The sequence below is a fragment of the Antechinus flavipes genome, chromosome 2 (assembly GCF_016432865.1).
Source record: "Antechinus flavipes isolate AdamAnt ecotype Samford, QLD, Australia chromosome 2, AdamAnt_v2, whole genome shotgun sequence".
Taxonomy (NCBI): Eukaryota; Metazoa; Chordata; class Mammalia; order Dasyuromorphia; family Dasyuridae; genus Antechinus; species Antechinus flavipes.
Window position 1 is genome coordinate 295,691,078 of NC_067399.1, and position 24,141 is coordinate 295,715,218.

Below are 24,141 nucleotides of genomic sequence, written 5' to 3' on the forward strand. Positions count from 1 at the left end.
AGAATGACCCTAATGAGTCTTTTGTGTGAATAAGAATTTTCATAAATCAATCTGTTTCAAGTAAGAAACGCCAATAGGTGGAAACTGGGGGAACAGAACCAAAGAATGTAATAATAGGAAGATACCTTAGAAAAACAGAAAGATCAACAAGCATTTATTAATTGCCTACTAAGTGTTTAACACTGTGCTAAGAGCTTTACAAATATCTCATTTGATCTCTGCTAAGACGAGAATCTTAGCTCAGGAAAGAGTCAAACACCATAGAAATGAAAAGGACACTTCCCTCAGCGAAAATATTGTGATTTTTATGTTATCCAGCCTTCATGCCTTTGCTTCTAAAGGCCTATAAGGGACATTCCTATAAAATTACACACTAAATTTGCGTACCTCCTGAGGGGTCACCACTGAGGATATCACTCCAAATACCAGAGCAGTTAATAATGATTGTCTACTTGGCACATTGACCAGTCATTTCTTAAAAAAAAACACGTGGTGCTGGCTGCTTGGAAGATAGTGTGTTAACACTTCATTTCACACCAGTGAAAAAATATCAGGTCTGTACTTGACCTCTGAGCTGTGATAAAATAAGACTTTGTCATTAATTATATTAATTATGACTATGGAAAGAACTTTGAGCCAAGAATGAGTCTAAGAAGAACACAAAAGTCAAGCTTGTCAGTAGATTCACAGACTCATAGACTGAGAGAGCTGGAAGTGACCCTAGAAGCCCCTGACTCTAACCCTTTCCTTTTGCAGAAGAGGTTCAGAGTGTGGTTAAGTCACACAGCTAGCAAGTACCTGAGGCAAATATTTGAATCTTAGTCTTCCTGATTTCAAGTCCAATGGTCCATCCACTAAGCCATGTTAACTCCATCCAACCCAAATAAAGTCAACTTTCCACAGCTGAAATGTTTCCAAAATTCTGTGTAAGTCAGTTTCTAAACTGAATCACATCATGAACATATTAAGAGATGCTGACATTTAAAAGATCCCTACCCAGGACATACATGTAAATAAAGCAAAGAATTGTGTCCATCCCCATACATTTTAATGTATGTGGATTTTCATGTCTCCAACTTGCTTAAAGTAAGGAAAACCTGTAGATGGAAATTAGGAAGCCATAGAAGAATATCTGAGTCCATTGACCATTTTGCAAATTTTGAAAAAGTCCCCAGCCATTGTCAAACAGCTGGGTCAAATTAGAAGGTATCTGAGGGTCAGATACTGAGGTGCATAAGAAATAAAGAAATGGTCCTATCTGAACATGGTATATCACACTCTGTGTCCAGCAAGATGTTTTGCACTGTTTTAGGGGGTTTTTTTAATTGTTATTGCTGTCTTTAATGGACCTATAAATACTTCATTAGGATAGGGAGAGGTTACCTCTGCCAAAGTAGATCAGAACCTCTTTGCAACTTTAAGAATGAATGAACAAATGATTTACAAGTCTGTCACTGAAAGTGTTTCAAAACCTTTTGCATCATCTAGTATTTTAAACAATCTAACCATACCTGCCTTCATTAACATAGATAACTGAAATTTGATGCAAGGTATTTTTCTAGTAAAATACTGTGTCATAAGACAGTAGCAAAAAATGACTAATATTTACATTTTTCCTCAGGAAATTCAACTGACAAGTGTTAATTCCTATTTCTATAACACTTTGAGGTCTGCAAAATACTTTTTGTCATAAATAGGTAATACAAACATTGTTATTACTATTTTTCTGATAAGGTTTAGATAGTCTCAGGACAGCACAATAAACATCATTTAAAACCAAATCTCCTAACTACTAGTCCAGGGCTTAGAACAGGGACACTAGAAAGAGCATCTAGCTAGCTTTATCACCAACTTGTTGTGTGACTGTAGGTCAGTCATCAGACTCACTGGTCTTCAATTTCTTCATTTACAAAATGAGCAGTTCAGATTAGATGAATTTGTTCATTACTAACATTTATACAGAATTTTAATGCTTTCAAAATGCTTTTGAATCAGAAGGACAGGCTTGTGAATAGGCAGAAAATTCTTTTAAGACAAATTAGTTGTAGAGAAGGAGCCAACCAATGCTGATGGAAAGAGTTTCCTTATCCATAAGGAAAGAAGTGGAGTACTTACTGGATAGAGTGCTGGAGTCAAAAATACCAATGATTAGCTCTCACCCCAGAAAGTTATAGCAGTGGTTATGGCCCCCAAACAAATCACCTGATTTTTGCTTCAGTTTCCTGAACAGGGATAATAACACCTACCTCCTAAGGTTGTTGCCAGGATCAAATGGAATAATAATTAGAAAGTGCATTATAAAATGCATGATAATTGGCATAATAAGCACTTTATAAATATATTTATTATTATATATTATTATTATAAATACAATGTTAGCTATTATTATTATATATAAAGTTGGGCTATTAAAACACCTATTTCCTAGAATTATTGTGAAGATCAAATGATATAATATTTGTAAAAAGTTTAGCACAATGCTTAATACACTAAGTGCCATATAAATGTTAGTTATCATCATTATTAACCCTGGGAAACTTAACCTCTGTCTGCCTCAGTTTCCTTATTTGTAAAATGGCAATAATAATAGCACCTACCTCTCAATGTTGCTATGAGAATAAAATGAAATAATATTATTAAAGTGATTAACACAGTGTCTGGCAACATAGATACTTCATAAATGCCTGTTTCCTACCTTCTCTCTCTTACCCCTATCAATACAACAATAATAACAATGATAATAATCCAGCCTTAGGTACTTCCTAGCTAAGGGACCCTGAACAAATCACTTAACTCTATTTGCCTCAGTTTCCTTTCCTGTAAAATGAACTGGAGAAGGAAACAGCAACCCACTTCAGTATCTTTGCCAAGAAAACTCCAAATGGGATAACAGAGTCAGACATGATTGAACAACAACAAAAATGTAATACCTAAAATTAATACTCCAGACCTGAATCCAAAAGGACTACCATTTTCCTTATTCCTGGAGGCTATGCATCTCCTAACACATTTAATTCAAGATCACAGACAAGTTTTTTGGCTTTCCATAACCATTTGGGTTGCCTTCCACCATTCCAACATTTAGGATTAGTTGAATGTAATTTTTGTTGTTGTTAGTTTTTTCAGTAGTAATAAGACAAAAGAGAAAGGAAGTGACAAGAGGATGAGATGGACAGACAGTATAATGAAAACAGTGAATGTGAATTTTGGACAATCTTCAAGAAAGTGGAAGGCAAACGGATCTGGCATGCTATAGTCCATGGGGTCACAAAGAGCCAGACTGATTAAATGACTGAACAACAACAATAGAATCTTCTGGGGGGAGCTAGAAAGTTCAGACACTATTTTTCAGCCAGGTAGACCTTTGGTTTCACCTAATATCATGAATGTATTCCACCATTCCACAACCTCTTCAGCTCCTGGAACAGGGCCATACTGGTCCCACATATTTTACCCTAGGCCTTTGGGCAGCATTACCCATCTCAATACCTGGGACCCCTCCATAAAAGTATCTGGGAAGTTCTGGTATAAGTCCCTAACAGTAGCAAAATTGATGTGGGAGCCTGACTCCAGGATCATGGGGTCCATGAAATTGTTGGGGTTTTTTATATTTTGATAACTGTATTTAAATATAATTAATTTCATTTGTCATCCTTTACATTTTATTTTTATGTACTTAAAATTATTATTCTGAAGAATCCATAACTTCATCAGACTTCCAAAAGAATAGAACTAGAAAACAAAATTCATCTGGAAGAACAAAAGATCAAGAATATCAAAGAAATTAATGAAAAAAAATACAAAGGAAAGTGGCCTAGTAATACCAGATCTGAAACTATATCATAAAACACTAACCATCAAAACTATCTGGTACTGGCTAAGAAATAGAGAAGTGGATCAGTGGAATAGATTAGGGCCAAAAGACACAGTAGTCAACGACTATAGTAACCTAGTGTATGATGAACCCAAAGCTTCTGGAATAAAAATTGCTGAAAAAAAATTGCTGGAAAAACTGGAAAACAGTAGGACACAAATTAGATATAGACCAACACCTCATACCATGTATCAACATAAAGACTAAATGGGTGCATGATTTTAGATAATTAAAGGGGAACTATAAGCAAATTAGAAGAGCAAAAAAAAAGCCTACTAACTCATACTTACTAGAAAGAGAAAAATTCGTGATCAAACAAAAACTAGAGAAAATTACAAAATGCAAAATAGGTAATTTTCATTATATTAAATTTAAAAGCTTTTGTACAAATAGACTGACAAAGGGATCCACAACACACACAAAATTGTTAAGAACCTCTGGAATTCCTAAGGTTTCTTCTCACTCTGACATCTTATGATCCTCTGAATGATTCTCCCCTTCCTACCCACATAGGGCACTCAGAGTTGATGCTAAAGTGTAAGGTTCTCATTTACATGCAATTTATAGGATAATGGAATCAGTAATAATTCCCTTTTATTCCAACTCCAGAGAGAAGAATTCTGTTCCTCTGTCAGATCAATGATTAATTTTCTAAGGCAGAGCAATAGAGAGATAGAGGGTGGAGATGGGGGTGCAAGAGAGATAGTTATCAACTCACTTGTAATTGCCTCGTTTGGAAGCAATATGAAGAGGTAACAACCCATCCTTATTGGATTTGTTGGCATCTGCTCCCTGGGACAAGAGGAACTCCACCACATCTTCATGTTCATTTTTACAAGCTTCGTAGAGGGCTGAGGCACTATCGCTGGCCTGAGTATTAATGTCTGCACCTAGCCAAGAACAAAAGGATTGGTTTAATGATCGGAAGATGCTGGCAAAATTGTGGAGGGGACAAAAGTCTTTTGGGGGGTGTTACCTTCCTGGTCTTTCTTATTCTTTCATTATCTTTTTCTTTCTGTCAGGTTCCCAGGTCCCTCCCATTTAAGAGGAAAATACATTTGATGAACACATGTACATGATAATATTAGTAATTTTAGACGTCACATTACCATTCAACTTGGAGTCCCCATGGGGGAATCAGGAGAAATACACTGAATTTGAACCCACAAAACCAAGGTTCAAATTACAGTTCTATTTAGAATCCCCTTTAGTTCCTCACTGCCATTCATCCAAATCAATTGCCCAATTTTATTGTTTCAGATAAGTCCCCTTGACTCAAACAGCTACATCTTGGATGAGACTTTCAACCAAAGGTTCAATCTTTCCTTAGACTATTTTTTTAGTTGTCTTTTTTTTAATTTTTATTTAATAATTACTTTATATTGACAGAATCCATGCCAGGGTAATTTTTTTTTTACAACATTATCCCTTGCACTCATTTCTGTTCCGATTTTTCCCCTCTCTCCCTCCACCTCCTCCCCTAGATGGCAAGCAGTCCTATATATGTTAGATATATTGCAGTATATCCTAGATACAATATATGTTTGCAGAACCAAACAGTTCTCTTGTTGTACAGGGAGAATTGGATTCAGAAGGTATAAATAACCCGGGAAGAAAAACAAAAATGCAGATAGTTCACATTCGTTTCCCAGTGTTCTTTCTTTGGGTGTAGCTGCTTCTGTCCATCATTTATCAATTGAAATTCAGTTAGTCTCTTTGTCAAAGAAATCCACTTCCATCAAAATATGTCCTCATACAATATCATTGTCGAAGTGTATAATGATCTCCTGGTTCTGCTCATTTCACTTAGCATCAGTTCATGTAAGTCTCTCCAGTCCTCTCTGTATTCATCCTGCTGGTCATTTCTTACAGAACAATAATATTCCATAACATTCATATACCACAATTTACCTAGCCATTCTCCAATGGGTGAGCATCCATTCATTTTCCAGTTTCTAGCCACTACAAATAGGGCTGCTACAAACATTTTAGCACATACAGGTCCCTTTCCCTTCTTTAGTATTTCTTTGGGATATAAGCCCAATAGAAACACTGCTGGATCAAAGGGTATGCACAGTTTGATAACTTTTAGGGCATAATTCCAGATTGTTCTCCAGAATGGTTGGATTCATTCACAACTCCACCAACAATGCATTAGTATCCCAGTTTTCCCGCATCCCCTCCAACATTCATCATTATTTTTTCCTGTCATCTTAGCCAATCTGACAGGTGTGTAGTGGTATCTCAGAGTTGTCTTAATTTGCATTTCTCTGATCAATAATGATTTGGAACACTCTTTCATATGAGTGGTAATAGTTTCAATTTCATCCTCTGAAAATTGTCTGTTCATATCCTTTGACCATTTATCAATTGGAGAATGGCTTGATTTCTTATAAATTTGAGTCAGTTCTCTATATATTTTGGAAATGAGGCCTTTATCAGAAACTTTAACTGTGAAGATGTTTTCCCAGTTTGTTGCTTCCCTTCTAATCTTGTTTGCTTTAGTTTTATTTGTACAAAGGCTTTTTAATTTGATGTAATCAAAATTTTCTATTTTGTGATCAGTTATGGTCTCTAGTTCATCTTTGGTCACAAATTTCTTTCTCCTCCACAAGTCTGAGAGATAAACTATCCTATGTTCCTCTAATTTATTTATAATCTCATTCTTTATGCCTAGGTCATGGACCCATTTTGATCTTATCTTGGTATGTGGTGTTAAGTGTGGGTCCATGCCTAATTTCTGCCATACTAATTTCCAATTATCCCAGCAGTTTTTATCAAATAATGAATTCTTATCCCAGAAGTTAGGGTCTTTGGGTTTGTCAAACACTAGATTGCTATAGCTGACTATTCTGTCTTGTGAACCTAACCTTTTCCACTGATCCACTAATCTATTTCTTAGCCAATACCAAATGGTTTTGGTGACTGCTGCTTTATAATATAATTTTAAATCAGGTACAGCTAGGCCACCTTCATTTGATTTTTTTTTCATTAATTCCCTTGAGATTCTCGACTTTTTATTGTTCCATATGAATTTTGTTGTTATTTTTTCTAGATCATTAAAATATTTTCTTGGAAGTCTGATTGGGATAGAGCTAAATAAATAGAATAGTTTAGGGAGTATTGTCATCTTTATTATGTTCGCTCGGCCGATCCAAGAGCACTTAATATTTTTCCAATTATTTAAGTCTGACTTTATTTGTGTGGAGACTTTTTTATAATTTTGCTCATATAATTCCTGACTTTCCTTTGGCAGATAGATTCCCAAATATTTTATGGTATCAACAGTTATTCTGAATGGAATTTCTCTTTGTATCTCTTGCTGTTGGGTTTTGTTGGTGATGTATAAAAATGCTGAGGATTTATGGGGATTTATTTTGTAGCCAGCTACTTGGCTAAAATTATGAATTATTTCTAATAGCTTTTTAGTAGAATCTCTGGGGTTCTCTAGGTATACCATCATATCATCTGCAAAGAGTGATATTTTGGTTTCCTCATTGCCTATTCTAATTCCTTTAATATCTTTCTCGACTCTTATTGCCGAGGCTAGTGTTTCTAATACGATATTAAATAATAATGGTGATAGTGGGCAATTTTGCTTCACTCCAGATCTTACTGGGAAAGGGTCCAGTTTTTCCCCATTGCATATGATGCTTACTGATGGTTTTACATATATGCTCCTGACTATTTTAAGGAAAAGTCCATTTATTCCTATGCTCTCAAGTATTTTTATTAGGAATGGATGTTGGATTTTATCAAATGCTTTTTCTGCATCTATTGAGATGATCATATGGTTTTTGTTTGTTGGGTTATTGATATAGTCAATTATGCTAATAGTTTTCCTAATATTGAACCAGCCCTGCATTCTTGGTATAAATCCTACTTGGTCATAGTGTATTATCCTGGGGATGATTTTCTGTAATCTTTTTGCTAATATTTTGTTTAAGATTTTAGCATCAATATTCATTAGGGAGATTGGTCTATAATTTTCTTTCTCTGTTTTCAGCCTACCTGGTTTAGGTATCAGTATCAAGTCTGTGTCATAAAAGGAGTTTGGTAGGACTCCTTCAATCCCTATTTTTTCAAATAGTTTATTTAGCATTGGAGTTAATTGTTCTTTAAATGTTTGGTAGAATTCACATGTAAATCCATCTGGTCCTGGGGATTTTTTCTTAGGGAGTTGGTTGATAGTTTGTTCTATTTCTTTTTCTGAGATGGGACTGTTTAGGATATTTACTTCTTCCTCTGTTAGTTTGGGCAAGCTATATTTTTGGAGGTATTTTTCTATTTCATTTAAGTTGTCGAATTTATTGGCATAAAGTTGGGCAAAGTAACTCCTAATTATTGCTCTAATTTCCTCTTCATTAGTGGCGAATTCTCCCTTTTCATTTTTAAGACTAAAAATTTGATTTTCCTCTTTCCTTTTTTAAATCAGATTTACTAAGGGTTTGTCTATTTTGTTGGTTTTTTCATAGAACCAACTCTTAGTTTTATTAATCAATTCAATAGCTTTTTTACTTTTATTAATTAATTCAATAGTTTTTTTACTTTCAATTTTATTGATCTCTCCTTTTATTTTTAGAATTTCAAGTTTAGTGTTTGACTGGGGGTTTTTAATTTGTTCCTTTTCTAGCATTTTTAGTTGTAAGCCCAATTCATTGACCTTCTTTTTCTCTATTTTATACAAATAGGCCTCTAGAGATATGAGATTTCTCCTTATTACCGCTTTGGCTGTATCCCATATATTTTGGTATGATGTCTCATTATTATCATTTTCTTGGGTGAAGTTATTAATTATGTCTATGATTTGCTATTTCACCCAATCATTCTTTAGTATGAGATTATTTAGTTTCCTTATTTCTTGGTCTACTTCCCCCTGGCTTTTTGTTGAATGTAATTTTCATTGCAACATGGTCTGAAAAGGATGCATTTACTATTTCTGCCTTACTGCATTTGAGTTTGAGGTTTTTATGTCCTAATATATGGTCAATTTTTGTATAGGTTCCATGAACTGCTGAAAAGAAAGTGTATTCCTTTCTGTCTCCATTACATTTTCTCCAGAGATCTATCATATCTAACTTTTCTAGTATTCTATTTACCTCTTTGACTTCTTTCTTATTTATTTTGTGGTTTGATTTATCTAATTCTTAGAGTGCAAGGTTAAGATCTCCCACTATTATAGTTTTACTGTCTATTTCTTCTTGCAGCTCTCTTAATTTCTCTTTTAAGAATTTAGATGCTACCCCACTTGGTGCATATATGTTTAATATAGATAGTGCTTCATTATCCATGCTACCCTTTAGCAAGATATCGTGCCCTTCCTTATCTGTTTTAATTAGATCAATTTTTGCTTTAGCTTGATCTGAGATCAGGATGGCTACCCCTGCTTTTTTGACTTCACCTGAAGCATAGTAGATTTTGCTCCAACCTTTTACCTTTAACCTGCATGTATCTCCCCACTTCAGGTGTGTTGCCTGTAAACAACATATTGTAGGATTCTGGCTTTTAATCCATTCTGCTAACCGCTTCCTCTTTATGGGGGAGTTTACCCCATTCACATTTATGGTTAGAATGACCAATTCTGTATTACTTGCCATCTTGTTAACCCCGGTTTATGCTTTTCTCCCTTCTTTCCCCTTTACTCCCCTTCCCAGTATTAAGCTTGTGAGCACCACTTGCTTCTCACAGTCCTCCCTTTTTAGTATCCCTCCCCCCGCCTTAGAGTTCCTCCCCCTATCTTACCCCTTTCCCTCCCAGTTCCCGTATTCCCTTCCACTTAGCTTATTCCTTCCCTTTTCACTTTTCCCTTCTCACTTTTCAATGAGGTGGGAGAAGTTTCACCATAGATTGAATATGTCTAAAATTTTTCTCTTAAAGCCAATTCTGATGGCAGTAAGATACCCACTATATTCATCCCCCTCCATTCTTTCTCTCAGATATAATAGGTTTCCTATGCCTCTTCATGAGGTGTACTACCCCCACTTTACCCTTTTTCTGGTACAATGTCCTTTCCACATCAGTTTCTAGAACAAGGTATACATGTATTCTTTATACATCTTTATAGCCGAAATATAGTTCCCAAGATTAATCTTTACCTTTTTAGATTTCTCTTGAGTTCTATATTTGTAGATCAAACTTTTTGTTAAGTTCTGACTTTTTCATCAAAAATAGGTGAAATTCGCTTACTTCGTTGAATGTCCATCTTCTTCCCTGGAAAAAGATGCTCATTCTCGCTGGGTAAGTTATTTTTGGTTGCATACCAAGTTCCTTAGCCTTTCGGAATATCATATTCCAGGCCCTTCGATCTTTTAATGTGGATGCTGCTAGATCCTGGGTGATCCTTATTGTGGCTTCTTGATACTTGAATTGGGTTTTTCTAGCCACTTGCAATATTTTTTCCTTCATCTGAGGGTTCTGGCATTTGGCCACTATATTCCTTGGTGTTTTGATTTTAGGATCCCTTTCAGTAGGGGATCGATGAATTCTTTCAATGTCTATTTTACCCTCTGTTCCTATGACTTCTGGGCAGTTCTCTTTGATAATTTCCTGGAAAATAGTGTCCAGGCTCTTTTTTTCATCATACTTTTCTGGGAGTCCAATAGTTCTCAGATTGTCTCTCCTGGATCTGTTTTCCAGGTCTGTTGTTTTCTCCAGAAGGTATTTCACATTCTTTTCCATTGTTTGATTTTTTTGGATTTGCTTGACTGATTCTTCTTGTCTCCTCGAGTCATTCAATTCCAATTGTTAAATTCTGATTTTCAGTGAAGTATTTTCTTCACTCACTTTTTTAAAATCTTTTTCTAATTGTCCCATTGAGTTCTTTTTCTGTGGAATTTTTTTCCATTTCGCCAATTTTGTTCTTTAGAGAGCTATTTTCTGTTTCCAGTTCACTAATCCTATTTTTCAAGGATTTGGTTTCTTTATCCACTCTCTCTTTAACTTTCTCCAGGCTCTTTTGCCAAGCCTCCCTCTCCTTTTTCCCAAGCTTCCCTCTCCTTTTGCCAAGCCTCACTCTGCTTTTCCCATTTTTCTTCTAGCTCCCTTGTGAGAGCCTTTTTAATCACTTCTATGAGGTTCATCTGTGCTGAGGAACAGATGATCTCCTCCTTTGGGGATTCACCTGGGGACTGTCTGTTTTTAGTCTCCTCAGGATTTAGAGTCTGCTCTCTATCTGTATAGAAGCTGTCAAGGGTTAAAGTCCTCTTCAGTTTCTTGCTCATTCTGTCTAATAATCAAAGACAAACTAGCAAAGAAAAAAAGAAAGAACTGGAGTCTTTCTTTGGGGGAGGGGCTGGGTGGTGTTACCGAGCTTCCTCTCCAGACTGCGGGGGGCAGCAGTGAGGCACTAGCAGGACTGTGTTGCGCCTGCGCTCTGAGATCCCAGAGCGTGCTGAGTCACTGTGGGGGGGGGGGGGGGCGGAGGAAGGGGAGGGTGGCCAGGTCCCGAGAGACTCCAGCTGTTTGGGGTTGTATTCTTCAGCCCCGGTGTTTTTAGCTTCTCTGCTGGGCTGCTGACTTGCTGCCGGAGCAAAGTATCCAAACCTGTAGCAAAGCTCTCCCCGCAGAGACGGCTGCGATCACTCCCCACCCCCTCTCCAGTCTGCTCCCGTTCTCTCACTGCCGCTGCCCACCACCTGCGCCCGATCTAAAACCGTCCCAGCCCTCCAGTAAAAACAGACCTTTCTTGGCGATTCTCAAGGATGGCTTCTCTTGGTAACTATATGTGGGTTTTTTTCAGTCAAGCATTAATTCAGAGGCTTGTAATGAAATGGATAGTGAGAGAAAGCGTGGAGCTACACAGCTGTGAGCCTCCTCTCCGCCATCTTAACCGGAAGTCTTCCTTGGTTGTCTTTTTTGGGGGGAAAAGGGGTTTGGAGGATTGGGATTAATGACTTGCCCAGGATCATATGTCTGAAGGTGAATTTGAACTCAGGTTTTCCTGACTTCAGGAAGGTGATCTATTCACTGTGCCATCTATCTGTCCCTATCCCCTGGACTTTGCGTCGCCTCCTACTCCAATCTCCACCCAGTTGCCAAAATGACTTTTTCCAAAGTGTAGATCTGAGAAAGTAATCCTACTCAATAAATCCAGTGGTTTTCTATTCTGTGCAGAATCAAATATAAAGTTCTTTAATTTTTAAAGTACTTCACACCATAGTCCCTTTGTACCTCCACATACTCTATGATCAAGTCTACTTACTTTTCTAGCACACAACACTCTATCTCTTGTTTCTGGGCCTTTTTTAATAGCTGTCCCCTATACTGAAATGGGCAGCTCCTGTTGCAGTGGGTAACAGTCCTGGGACAGGAATCAGGAAGACCTGATTTCAAATATGATCTTAAAAACACTTACTAGGTATGTGACCCTGGACAAATCACTTCACCCTGTTTGCCTCAGTTTCCTCATCTGTAAAATGAGCTGGAGAAGGAAATGGCAAACCAATCCGGTATCTTTGCCAAGAAAATCTCAAATGGGGTCACAGACGACTGGAAAAAAAAAGCCTGAACAATAATATAATGAATGGCACTTAATAAATGCTTAGTGAATTAAACTGAATTGAATTGAATTGCCCCTTCTAATTTAAAAACTCAAAACACAACATCAAAGGCTCTCTATCAATTTCCATTAAAAACTTCATCCTCATCAGACAAGCTGTTCGCTCATCCAAGAAAAATGTTTTTATTTATAAATATATATAGCATATGAAGGTATGGGGATGGGAGGGAAAATGCACATAGGATCAAGAAGATTTCTATAATATACTTGACTCTTGAAATCATCTAACATGTGCTGCTGTCTTCCACAATCCCACTTCCTTAGCTCTAGGGACCCACTCCCATGCCTCTATCTCCAACTGTCCAGTACATATTTGTCCTAAACCAGTGAACAAATCTCTCTGCTCTGCTCAGATGTTTGCTAAACCCATCAGATGTTTCTCTGAGTATAAAAGCTTCCTGCCAACTCTTGCATTCCCTTGACCCAAATGCCCGGGCCATGTTTGGCAATTTTAAAATGTCAGAGCTAGAAATAGTATGGGGATGGCAATGAGCAAAGAAGGACATTTTATTAAGAAGAAAAAACAAAGAATTGATGATTTATGGAATATTGGATTGAAAAACTAACCTCTGAGAACTCATTTGCACCCACATTGAGGTTTTGGAACCTTAGAATCCTGAATTCAAGAATCAAGGAAATTCAGGCTCAAATCTTAGATCCACTGTTTACTAATGATGTGAACTTAAATAAGTTCTATAGTGTTACTAAAATTTAATTTCCTCATTTGTAAAACTTGGTTAGTACTTTTTTTTCTAACATTCTTAGGATTAGAGACGTTAGAGAAATTAAGATCTAGCAGATCTAGTCCGCCAAGATAGTTTGGAGAAAACATTATCCCTCTACTCATGAAGGTTACATTCTAATAGCACTAGATTTCTTTTGACCTTACTTCATTATATTTGTTGGATCATTTTTCATTTATGTCTGACACTTTGTGATCCTATATGAGGTTTGCTTGGCAAAGATAATGAAATAATTTGCCATTTCCTTCTCCAGCTAATTCTACAAATAAGGATCTTGAAGCAAACAGGGTTAAGTGACTTGCCCAGGATCACACAGCTAGGAAGTGTCTAAGGTCAGTTTTGAACTCAGGCCTTCCTGGACTCGTGGCCTGGCACTCTACCCACTGTGCGATCTAGCTGCCAAACACAATTATAAACATATAGAATCTGAGTTGTAAGTGGATTTCGTACTGATTTCTCTTTCTGGTGGGAAAAATGTCTTGAAATCTAAGTATAATCTCTGGAAATTCTAATCTTGGAAAGATAGCACTTTCTCCCTATCCTGGAAGAAAATAAGTATAATGCAAGATTTGAGCCAAGGGGCAGACTCTCTCTCGTGGCCAAGAGGTTTTCCAGATAGTCTGTAGCAGAAGAGGTTCAGGTTTTGGAATGGAATGAATTATGACAGCTGTTTTTTTTTTTTTTTTAATGATAGCTGTTTTGAATGGAAACTAACAAAGAGGTATATTAATACTACTATTGTCTATTATTTTTCTGTTAAAAAGTATTGGAGGAGAGATGAGAATGGAAAAGATGGCTGGAATGTATTGCTCATCAACTGTGACCTCTCTTTGAAAACTGTGGAAAAGCTGCTAAAGTTTGAACTCCCCCAACTCCCCCCCAGGTGTCATTCCTAGAAGGTGCATTGTCTATGGTTTTCCCTATCTCTTTCATCTGTTTCTATTTCCTGATTTTTTTTTTTTTAGTTTCGTATTAAAACTACAATTAACCATAAGTTTACTGTGACAAATAAAGGGAAGAATGAAATGGAAGAAGCTAGTAGGATAGCTGGAAATATACAGAATTCAAATAGAACAATAGAAAGCTGCACCTTATTTCAAAAGAATTGGGGCCATCCTAGCTAAAGGGCTCTGGGATACAAGTAAAAAAAATCTTATAGTTTTGATTATTAATCATTTTATAGGCTTCCCAAAACACAGAACCAAAAATGGATCTGGAATTTTTCCTTCCTTTTCCCTAGGCTAAAGAATGAAACTGAAAAAAATCAAGAGATTGTTGAACCTGATACAGATGTGATTTTCAATGCAAGCACTTCGTGAAATCTACTGTCTCTCACCAAGGACAGAGATGTAAATCAAAGGAACGTCATGCTATGTTTCCTTAGCTCTCTAGTGGAAAGAGAAAGGTATGATCTAGAAAGAATCTCCCTTGACCACTTACCTAAGTCTCTTACTTTCATTTTTGCTTTCTACCCTAAACCTCCAAACCTTACCAGATAACAGTAATTGCTGGTTACAAAAGCTTTAAAAAGTTGTTTATTAGTAAACATCTACTGTGTCCTGAGGACTGTACAAATACTTTACAAATATCTCATATGACCACCACAACCACCCTGGGAGCTACATATATTATTATTCTCATTTTATAGTTGAAGAAATTCAGATATTCCTAGATAAAGTAACATAGCTAGTAAGAGTGTGGGTTCAAATTTGAAGTTTGACCTTCCTGATAACAGACTCAGATCTCTATCCACTATACCATCTAACTGCCTAATCTCAAATTCTATGATTCAAAAATATCTTCCAGCTCTCACTTTCTGTGCTGTAAATGTCCCTCTTATTTCTAAAATGCTTTGATTCTCTTACTTAGGGTCATGCTTCCACTCACCATGCTTGGCCAGAAATCTCAGTGCCTCCAGCTGTCCACTCTGGGCAGCCACAAATAAAGGGGTAATGCCGTATGCATTCTTGGATTCCACCTTGGCACCTCCGCTCACCAGAATTTCCATGACTTCCAAGTCGTTCCTGGCCACGGATTCATGGAGAGCAGTCCAGCCGCGGTTGCATCGATGGTTGGTATCGGCATTATATTGCACAAGCATCCTAACAGCTTCCACATTCTTCCGCTCACAAGCTGTACCAGGAAAAATGCAAACCACTCAGCAGAATGACGACCATGGGAGAGGGGTCTGTCACCTGAAAACAAAGTCTGCTGGGAAAGGTTAGTCCCTCTAGAGAAATGAGCTTCAGAAAGTTGCTTGAGACCATTGGAGGTTCATGAGGGTCCTCCCAGTGATCCACAAGAGGGTATCTAAGAACCTTAATGCTTATGTTCAAATATTATCTATAATTATAGAACTTGGGAATCGCTGGCTTCTGGGCTAGATCTAGCCATGGGAGTAATTTCATTCTGTTCACACATTTTTCTCAAATTAAAAACATTTTTAAGCACTTACTGTGTAAAGAGTATTGGGGGAGAAATATATTTTGGATAAGACAGTTTCCTTGTCCTTATGAAGGTTATAGTCTGTTAGAATTGTCTATGGAGCATCCCTATCCTACCATTAAGGCTATTTAATACAATTACTAGTTTGTTTGTTTTGGAGATATGAGAGTGAAGATTTATTAGTCATATCTCTGCCTCAGAGATTATTAAGGACGACTTCTTTATACTTTCACAATTTCTCACATGAATTTTGAGGCTATACAAAATTTTAAAAGAAATGGAATCTGATTACTTTAGCATCTTCTTGTGGAAAAAAGATTAAGTGTATGAAAAGGAAAGCAGCAATGCAAGAAGTTATTTTTTTAAATGACATTCAAAAAAAATTCAAGAGAAATCACAAAAAAATACATGATCATCATAGCAGGAAGTACAAAGAATTCAGAGAACAACTGTGAGTTAATGGGTACCACAAACACTTCATCTCTCTATTGTGTATTTCACTGGCTATTCCCCTTGCCTAGACTCTTCTCTCTCATCTCATGCTTCCAGGTTTCCTGGACTCCTTCAAGACTCAGTTAAAATGCTGCCTTCTGCAAGAAACATTTCTTTATATTCCCCAACACAGATGCCTCTCCACTTGATTATCTCCAGTTTTCTAGGATATGTCTTATTTATACATAGCTGTTTTCTGTTACCTCCCATATTAGATTATAAGCCCTTTGAGAATAGGATTTTTTCCCTTTCATTATATTCCCCAGATGTTGATATTATATTATAATAATATTATATTCCCAAGAGTAAATAAATACTTATTGATTTTGTGGAGGAGGCAGGACTTAAATCGGAACTCAAATAATGGGTAAATTCTGGACGGGGGGCAAGAACAGAACTCTGGTTTAAAAAAGAGAAGATGGTGATTTTGACATCAACTCATTCTGTGACATAGGAAAGGCATTTCTCCTCTGGACCTCAGTTGCCTCTTTAGTTAAATGAAATTACATGAGATAACTTCTATTGTCCCTCCCAGCTCTATATTCCATAATTCCAAAAGGTAGAAATGATGGTAATGAGATGGGATTTCAACCCAGGTTCATGCTGCTTATAATGTATTTACTTGTTTCCCTATTTTATATTCCTAATTAGAAAGTAAATTCCTTAAAAGCAGAGACCAAATCTTCCTTTTTTTGAATCTTCCCTACTATCTTATAAAGAACACAGCCATTTGATAAATGTCTTGTGAATAAATGGATGAATGAGTGAACAAATGAAACAGAGACATCCTACACAAAATTTTTGGCAGATTGTGACTAAAATATTAATTAGTATACTTATAAACCAGGAAAAGAAATAAGGTTGGGTTCATAGTTAGGTGTGCAAAATAAATAAACAGTGGCAATTATTTCAACCTGGAAGAATGTTTCTAATGGCATATTATAAGCATCCACCCATAGCCTAATTCTTTTCAACATTTGTATCAATAATTTGAATGTAGGTGACATAAGCCTGAAGCTTAGGAAATAATGACAACTAACATATTATTACATATAGTAATATTGATATCAATAACCAATATTGAGATGATTAGCTATTACAATTAATATAATAGTCACATTGTAATTACTTTAAGAATAATTATTAATATTGCCTAGATTAGTGTCCTTTGTGTTGGATAATTACTCATCAAGATTAATAACATATTATTCTACAAAATAGTTTAGAAATAAAATAACAAATGTTTGATGATTTTGTATGACTGGCTAGGGTTGACAAGATGAAATTCAATGAATAAAATTAAAGAAGTGCACCTGGGCTCCAAAAACCCAACTTTAGGATTGAAATATCAATAATAGTAAACAGTGTAGTTTTTGAAACCAAAAAGTGAAATGATCTTCCTCTCCATTAACAGATGCAGAGTGTACAAAAGGAGGAAGATAAGGCCACAGTTAGAGGATTGTGTTCATTTCTGGTCACCAGATGTTAACATGAACATTGTCAAGTGATAACATGTCCAGAGGAGCATGACCAGGATGATAAAGGGTCTCAAAATGAAAATGGAATTTGAATAATAATTGCCCAAGTTTTAAGATTTGTCAAGCCCTTCACTTGTTATCTCATTTGTTCTTTACAAAAAAGTTTTGTTAGGTGATAGAATTAACCCCATTTTATAGATGAGAAGACTGAGGTTGAGAGGTTCAATGACAGCTTAATTAGTCTATAAGGTTGGATTTGAACTCAGGCCTTCTTGACTCCAAATCTAACAACCTAGCTCATTGTACCATCTAGCAGCTGAATGTTTAATTTGAAAAAACTGTAACATGATGGCTATCCATAGGACTAATATTGATGGGGAAAGGATTCTATTTGTTCAGTGTGGCTTCAGAGAATTGCAGAATAACCAATGGATAGACAATTCTGTGGATGAAAAATTTGGCTCAAATTGTCACCAAAAAGACCCAACATAGAACTGAAGTGTTTTGTGAGATAATGAGCCATCGGAAGTTTCTCTGCAAAGGATGAACGACCACTTGGGGGAGATGTTGCAAAAGGAATTCCTGGATTTCTGCATGCAAAAGTCAATTATGCCTTAGGAGTTTCAGGATGTCTTTAAGCAATAACAGCCACTTTAAACTAAAACTTTCTTTGAAAGGAATAACACGCATTTGGAAATTTGATTTCTGGGGTGTTCATTGCAACATCATTTTTGTTGCTTTCTAGTACATTAGGTACTCACCTTTATAAAGTGGGGTCTCTCGAGACTTGTTAGAAATATCCGGTTCAGCTCCACATTGCAAAAGGGTCAGTAAGCAATCTAGGTTTCCTCTACAGGTTGCTATATAAAGGGCTGTTTCCTCCTGAAGAGTGCGTTGATCAATAATAGCAGGATATGCTAGAGGAAAGACCATTTGAAAGATCATCATTAATAAGTTCACCCACAGCGACACTGTGGATGGAACACTGGGCTTGGAACCAGGAAGATTCAACCACCTCAGATCAATTCTGGCCTCAGATACTTATTAACTGTGTGAGGTCCTGGGCAATTCACTTAACCCTGTCTGCCTCAGTTTCCTCATTTGTAAAATGAGCTGGAGAAGAAAATAGCAAACTACTCCAGTATATTTTCTAAGAAGACACCAAATGGAGTCACACAGAGTTGAACACAAGTGAATAACAAGACACATCCATATTTACAGGATGTCCAAAAATTTTAGTGCAGATATAAGCTTTATTGACTTTATACTGAATTAAGAATGTTGTGATTTTGTGACAACCTAAACTAAACATTTGGAAAACAGCCCATATTACTTATTAATGAGTGGCTTGGATTTCAAGGAAAAACCATTTATGAAAGTACATGAAATGAACTGATATGTTGTATTAACGTTTGTCTAATGCTTCTAATTATCCCAGTGTTTTCATATACATTGTTTAATGTTGTCTCATACTAAACCTCAGAATAAAACAGTTATCCTGAATTTGATAGAGTAGAGAACTGAAGCCTAAAGATTTAATAATAATAACTCACATCTCTAAAGCAGTTATATCTAAGGGGTAAAATAGAGAGCACTGGGCTTTGTATCAGGAAGAGGTGAGTTCAAATTCAGGCTCACTGAGAATATAAATAATAACTACTTCCTAGGATAGTTGCAAGAATCAAATGAGATAATAATTATAAAGCACATGACACTTAGGAGATGCTCAATAAATGCGTATTTCCTTCCTAAAACAAGACATGATATGGTGGATAGGAAAGCCTCTTAAAGTCAAAAAGACGTATGTTTTAAGGTCTTCTGATAATGTACTGATTGATTGTGGGCAAGTCATTTAATCCATTAATTTTCTAAAATGTGGGTTTTTCAACCGAGGTCTAGAAAAAATCAGAGGAGTTGGATGAGGAAAAATACAACTGTATGTAACACATACACATACATACACAAATACATATATATTTATTTATATTTAGGTACTTATATATGCATATGTGTATATGTTTGTATACATAATGAAAAAGTAATCAATAAATGGACATTTGCATTTGCTGTGCATCGTATGTCTTTAAGTATGTTGTTCAGTCATGTCCAACTCTTAGTGATCCCATTTGGAGTTCCTTGGCAAAGATACTGGAATGGTTTGCTGAGGCAAAGAGGTCTTTTGCCAAAGTAACTTGCCCAGAGTCACACACTTAGTAAGTACCTGAGGCCATAGTGGAACCCATGAAGATGAGTCTTCCTGATTCCAAGCCCAGTGTTTTATCCACTATATCACTTAGCTGAGCCTTTTTATATGTGTGTATGCATGTATGGATCTGTGTGTATATACACATATAGCTATATATACATTTATAGTTGGATTATATAAAATATATGAAATAAGGAGACAGATTTGTACATGTGTCTTTGCATAGTCCAACTTGTCTTTTGCTTCCTTTCATTTTCTACTATATTCCCATATCCTCATCTAATGCAATTATATCATTCTTTTTCAACTCACTTTTCTGTAATATTTTCAGACAACCCAACTGGCCATAATAGGCAGCTTCATGCAGAGGGAGCCATCCATCCTTGTTGGGTTCAGAGAGGTTTTTGCCTGACTGGATCATGGAAGTTAAAGCATTTTCATCACCATCCTTAATGGCCTTCACCACGGGATCTATGACTCTTTAAAAAGAAGGAGAGCTCATTAACATTGGCTTGTCTCAAAAGTCAGTCAATTAGTCAACAAGCATTCATTAAGCACCTATTGTGAGCCAGACACTGTGTAAGGAATACAGAGAAGGGCAAAAAAAAAAAAACAGTCCTTACTCTCAAGGAGTTCACAGTCTAATGAGAAAGGCAAAATGCAAATTGCTATGTACAAACAAGTTATATCCATGCTAAATTGATAACATACCAAGATAAAGGGAGCTCAGGAAGGACTTCTTGTAAAACATAGGATTTTAGTTGGAACTTGAAGGAAAACAAAGAACAGGTGGTGGAGATGAAGAGAAAGCTAGTGAAAATTTCTAGAGGCAGGAGTTGGAGTATCTTGTAAAAGAAACAAGAAAGGGAAAAAAGAAAAAAAAGTAAGTTTTTTAAAAGGGAAAAGGAGGAAACTAGAGGGAAGCCAGGTATCAGTGAATTGCTCATGATGGGGATGAGTGGGGAGTAAGGTATGAGAGTACCGAAAACATAAGAAAGACTCAAGTTTATGCATCCCCAGATTAAGAACTCCTGCTTTATTAAGTGCCTAGTATGTGCCAGCCATTCACTGTGCTAAGCACTAGCCATATAAAATGCAAAAGTAGCACTGTCCCTGACATTAATGTAATGTTAAAAGTGGGAAAAGACCTCAGAACATGGAACAGAGAATGTCAAGAGTTAGAAGAATCCTTAGAAAATAGATGAGACTATGGAACATAAAATACTAAAGTAGAAAAGACCTTGCACATCATCCTACCCATCTCCCTCCTTTAATATAGAAATAAATTGATTTTTTTTTGTTATTCAATTATGTTTAACTCTTCATGAACCATGGACCACACAGCATGCCAGACCTTTTTATCCTCCACTATACCCTGAAGTCTGTCCAAGTTCATGTTTATTGCTTCTATCTCTGTCTTCCTCTGCATCCTCTTCTATTTTATCCTTCAATCTTTTCCAATATCAGGGTCTTTTCAATCAACAAGTACCAGGGATAAGAAAGAGCTTAATATTTTAATGGGGATGTTAAAGGTATTGCCCTGAGTTATCAGCTTAGGGTAAGAATCCAAATTCAAACCTAGGTCTTGTGGCTAATAAACAAGTGTTGATTTAAATAATTGCTTGATTCATTGGGCCTTCAAGAAGGGTATAGCATACTTTTAAAATTATAACTTGGACATTAAAATTAAAATCTGTCTCTCCATAAGGACATTCAATCTGATGAAATGAAATGGCTTCTGAATGAGATTCAGGTGACCTACATATTAAGAGCTTCCCAAAAGGGAAAACTACCTCTAAAAATGCAGGTTAGTGCCTTTTTGGAAGTCTAGAACATGGTAAGTGATTTGCCAGATTCATATATATAGTGGCTGTCACAAAACAAGACTTGAACTGAAGTCTCCCTGGCTTTGAAGCTAGCTCTCTGTCTACTACTAGGCAGCCTCTCATTGAATGTTACAATGCAAGTTATTTGGGAATGTTGGAATACTTCAGACTATGATTCTCTTTGAATCACTGTTTTTGCTCTTCCTCTAGGGAATTAAAATTTTATGGCTCCTTGGTCTTATCATTCTTACTTCCCATGTATCTTAACTCAAAATGATCACCAAAAAGCTGGAAAAGACATTAAAACAGCAAAGGTTTGAAACAAAATAAATAATTCTAAGACTGGAAGAGAACATTCTCCCCTATTTCAATGCTTTTATGTGGTCCAATTTAAAGTGCCCAATTCTCTTTGTTGTTTTTCAATCAGGAGCAGTTTTTCATGACCCCATTTGGGATTTTCTTGACAAAGATACTGGAATGGTTTGACATTTTCTTCTCTAACTCATTTTACAGATGAGGAAACTGAGGCAAATAGGAAAAAGTGACTTGCCCAGGGACACATAAGTAATAAGTATGTGAGGCCAAATTTGAACTCAGAAAGATGTATCTTCCTAAGTCCATATCCAATACTGTTACTATTGAGCCACTTAGCTTCCCTAATTCTTATTTTCTGTTTAAATCTAATAGTTTAATCCCACCATATTATAGATTAAGATCCTGAGGTCCAGAGAAGGACAGTCACCTGCCAAAGCTCACCCAGCTTGGAATCAAGAACCAAGTCAGGTTCCTCTGACTCCCAGATAACTGTTTACTAAACAAAAAAATTGATTAGCAATAATATATTCATTATTTTTTGAAAAGCCCCCAGAGTAAATTCTCCAATGTTTATTATAGTTACCTATGTTTATGCCTTATGCACAAGACTATGAGCTCCATAAGGCTAGGAATCATATATCACAAAATTAAATTCAGCAAAGATTTATTGAGGATCTACCATGTGTCAAATGCTATTCAAGGTACTAAATATACAGACTAAAAAAAAAAAAAACAAAGCAGTCCCTAACTACAGGGGGTTTATATTCTATCACATACTTATATTAAAGATGAGTCTAGAAAGTCTAGAAAGATAAGTTCTCACTAATAATATACAAGCAGAGGTGTTTCTATTTTAAAGGCAATAGAGAGGTATTTAAGTTTTTTGAGCAAGAAAGTGATATAGTCAGACCTGGGCTTGAGAATTGTCAGCTTTATAGCTGGAATCAATAAGGGTCAGAGAGGGGAAAGATAGCAGACAGAGAAACCAGTTAAATGGCAATAAATGAAGAAATAATAAGGGCCTGAACCAAGATAGAAGTTATGTGAATTGATGACAGGAATGAATAAAAAAGATGTTATGAAGGTAAAATTGATAAGACCTGGAAGGTGAGGGGTTTATGAAGGAAAAAGAGGAAGAAAAATAGGGCATGATTCTGATGCTGCTAAATTTTTTCCCAAAGATTACTGCACATATCTGCACAAAATCAGAAATAAAAAGAAACTTAAAAATCAGTCTGTCCAATTTTCTGATTTTGTAGATGAGAGGTTCGATGACTTGTCAAAGTCAAGGCTTTAACAGAGGTCTTCTGATTACAAATCCAGTGTTCTTTCTACCATATTACATTATCTAGCACAGTCCTCTGCACACAGTTGACATTTAATAATGAGTGAATTAATTGTTGCAGCTACAAAGATGTTCTCATGAACTATGAAGACTGAATGCAGATCAAAGCATAGTATGTTTATCTTTTTGTTTTTTTCTTTCTTGTGTTTTTTTCCATTTTTATCTGATTTTTTTTTTGCTCAGCAAGATAAATATGGAAATATGTTTAGAAGAATTGCACATATTTAACCTATATCAGATTGCTTGCTATCTTGGGGAAGGAGAAAGAGGGGGGAAAATCTAGAACACAAGGTTTTGAGGGGGTGAATTTTGAAAATTTTTAACTCTATCTTTCAATATATTTGGAAAAATAAAATATCATTTGAAAAGCAAAGATTTTTTCATTTTATAGATGTAGAAAATAAGCTATAATGAAACCAGAACTGATGGCAAAGCCAGGATCAAAATGAAGAATGCCCATAAACCCATCTGGCTACTTCTTCTTTCAGTCTCCTGGACTTGTATTAATACTTTGTATTCGTATGAGATGCACAAAATTAAATGTGAATGAAGCCAGAGGAAACTGAGGCAGGCAACCTCTCCTGCTCCCCACTCCCACCCATCTATCGTCCTCTACCAGGATGAGTTTTGCTCAAACTCTTCATCAGAACATTTCTCAAATTTGGAAGGGCTAAAGCCACAATGTACATTTCCCCTTTCCTCTCTTCCCCTCACACTCCTTCCTTTTGGTTAACCTTGCTGAGTGTGCTGTTGAACTCCAGCTGGGTAGAAAGCAGAAATTCTATGTTAAGAAACAGACATTTCTCACACAGTCTCAATACTAGCCAAAAGGAGAAGCAACATCTTTTCCCAGGACATCC

The 24,141-nt window shown here is 36.2% G+C and overlaps 1 protein-coding gene across 4 annotated transcripts in view; it reads right to left on the reverse strand.

Moving 5' to 3' along the window:
• Positions 1–24,141, reverse strand: part of ASB2 (ankyrin repeat and SOCS box containing 2) — an 85,034-nt gene that overhangs the window by 16,525 nt on the left and 44,368 nt on the right. For all 4 annotated transcript variants that reach the window (XM_051977379.1, XM_051977377.1, XM_051977378.1 and 1 more), the window contains 4 exons: positions 20,108–20,274; positions 18,351–18,506; positions 15,062–15,307; positions 4,593–4,764 (listed from right to left, as the gene is read on the reverse strand). In XM_051977379.1, the coding sequence (XP_051833339.1) occupies positions 4,593–4,764; positions 15,062–15,307; positions 18,351–18,506; positions 20,108–20,274 (741 nt within the window). The remainder of the gene's footprint in view (positions 1–4,592; positions 4,765–15,061; positions 15,308–18,350; positions 18,507–20,107; positions 20,275–24,141) is intronic.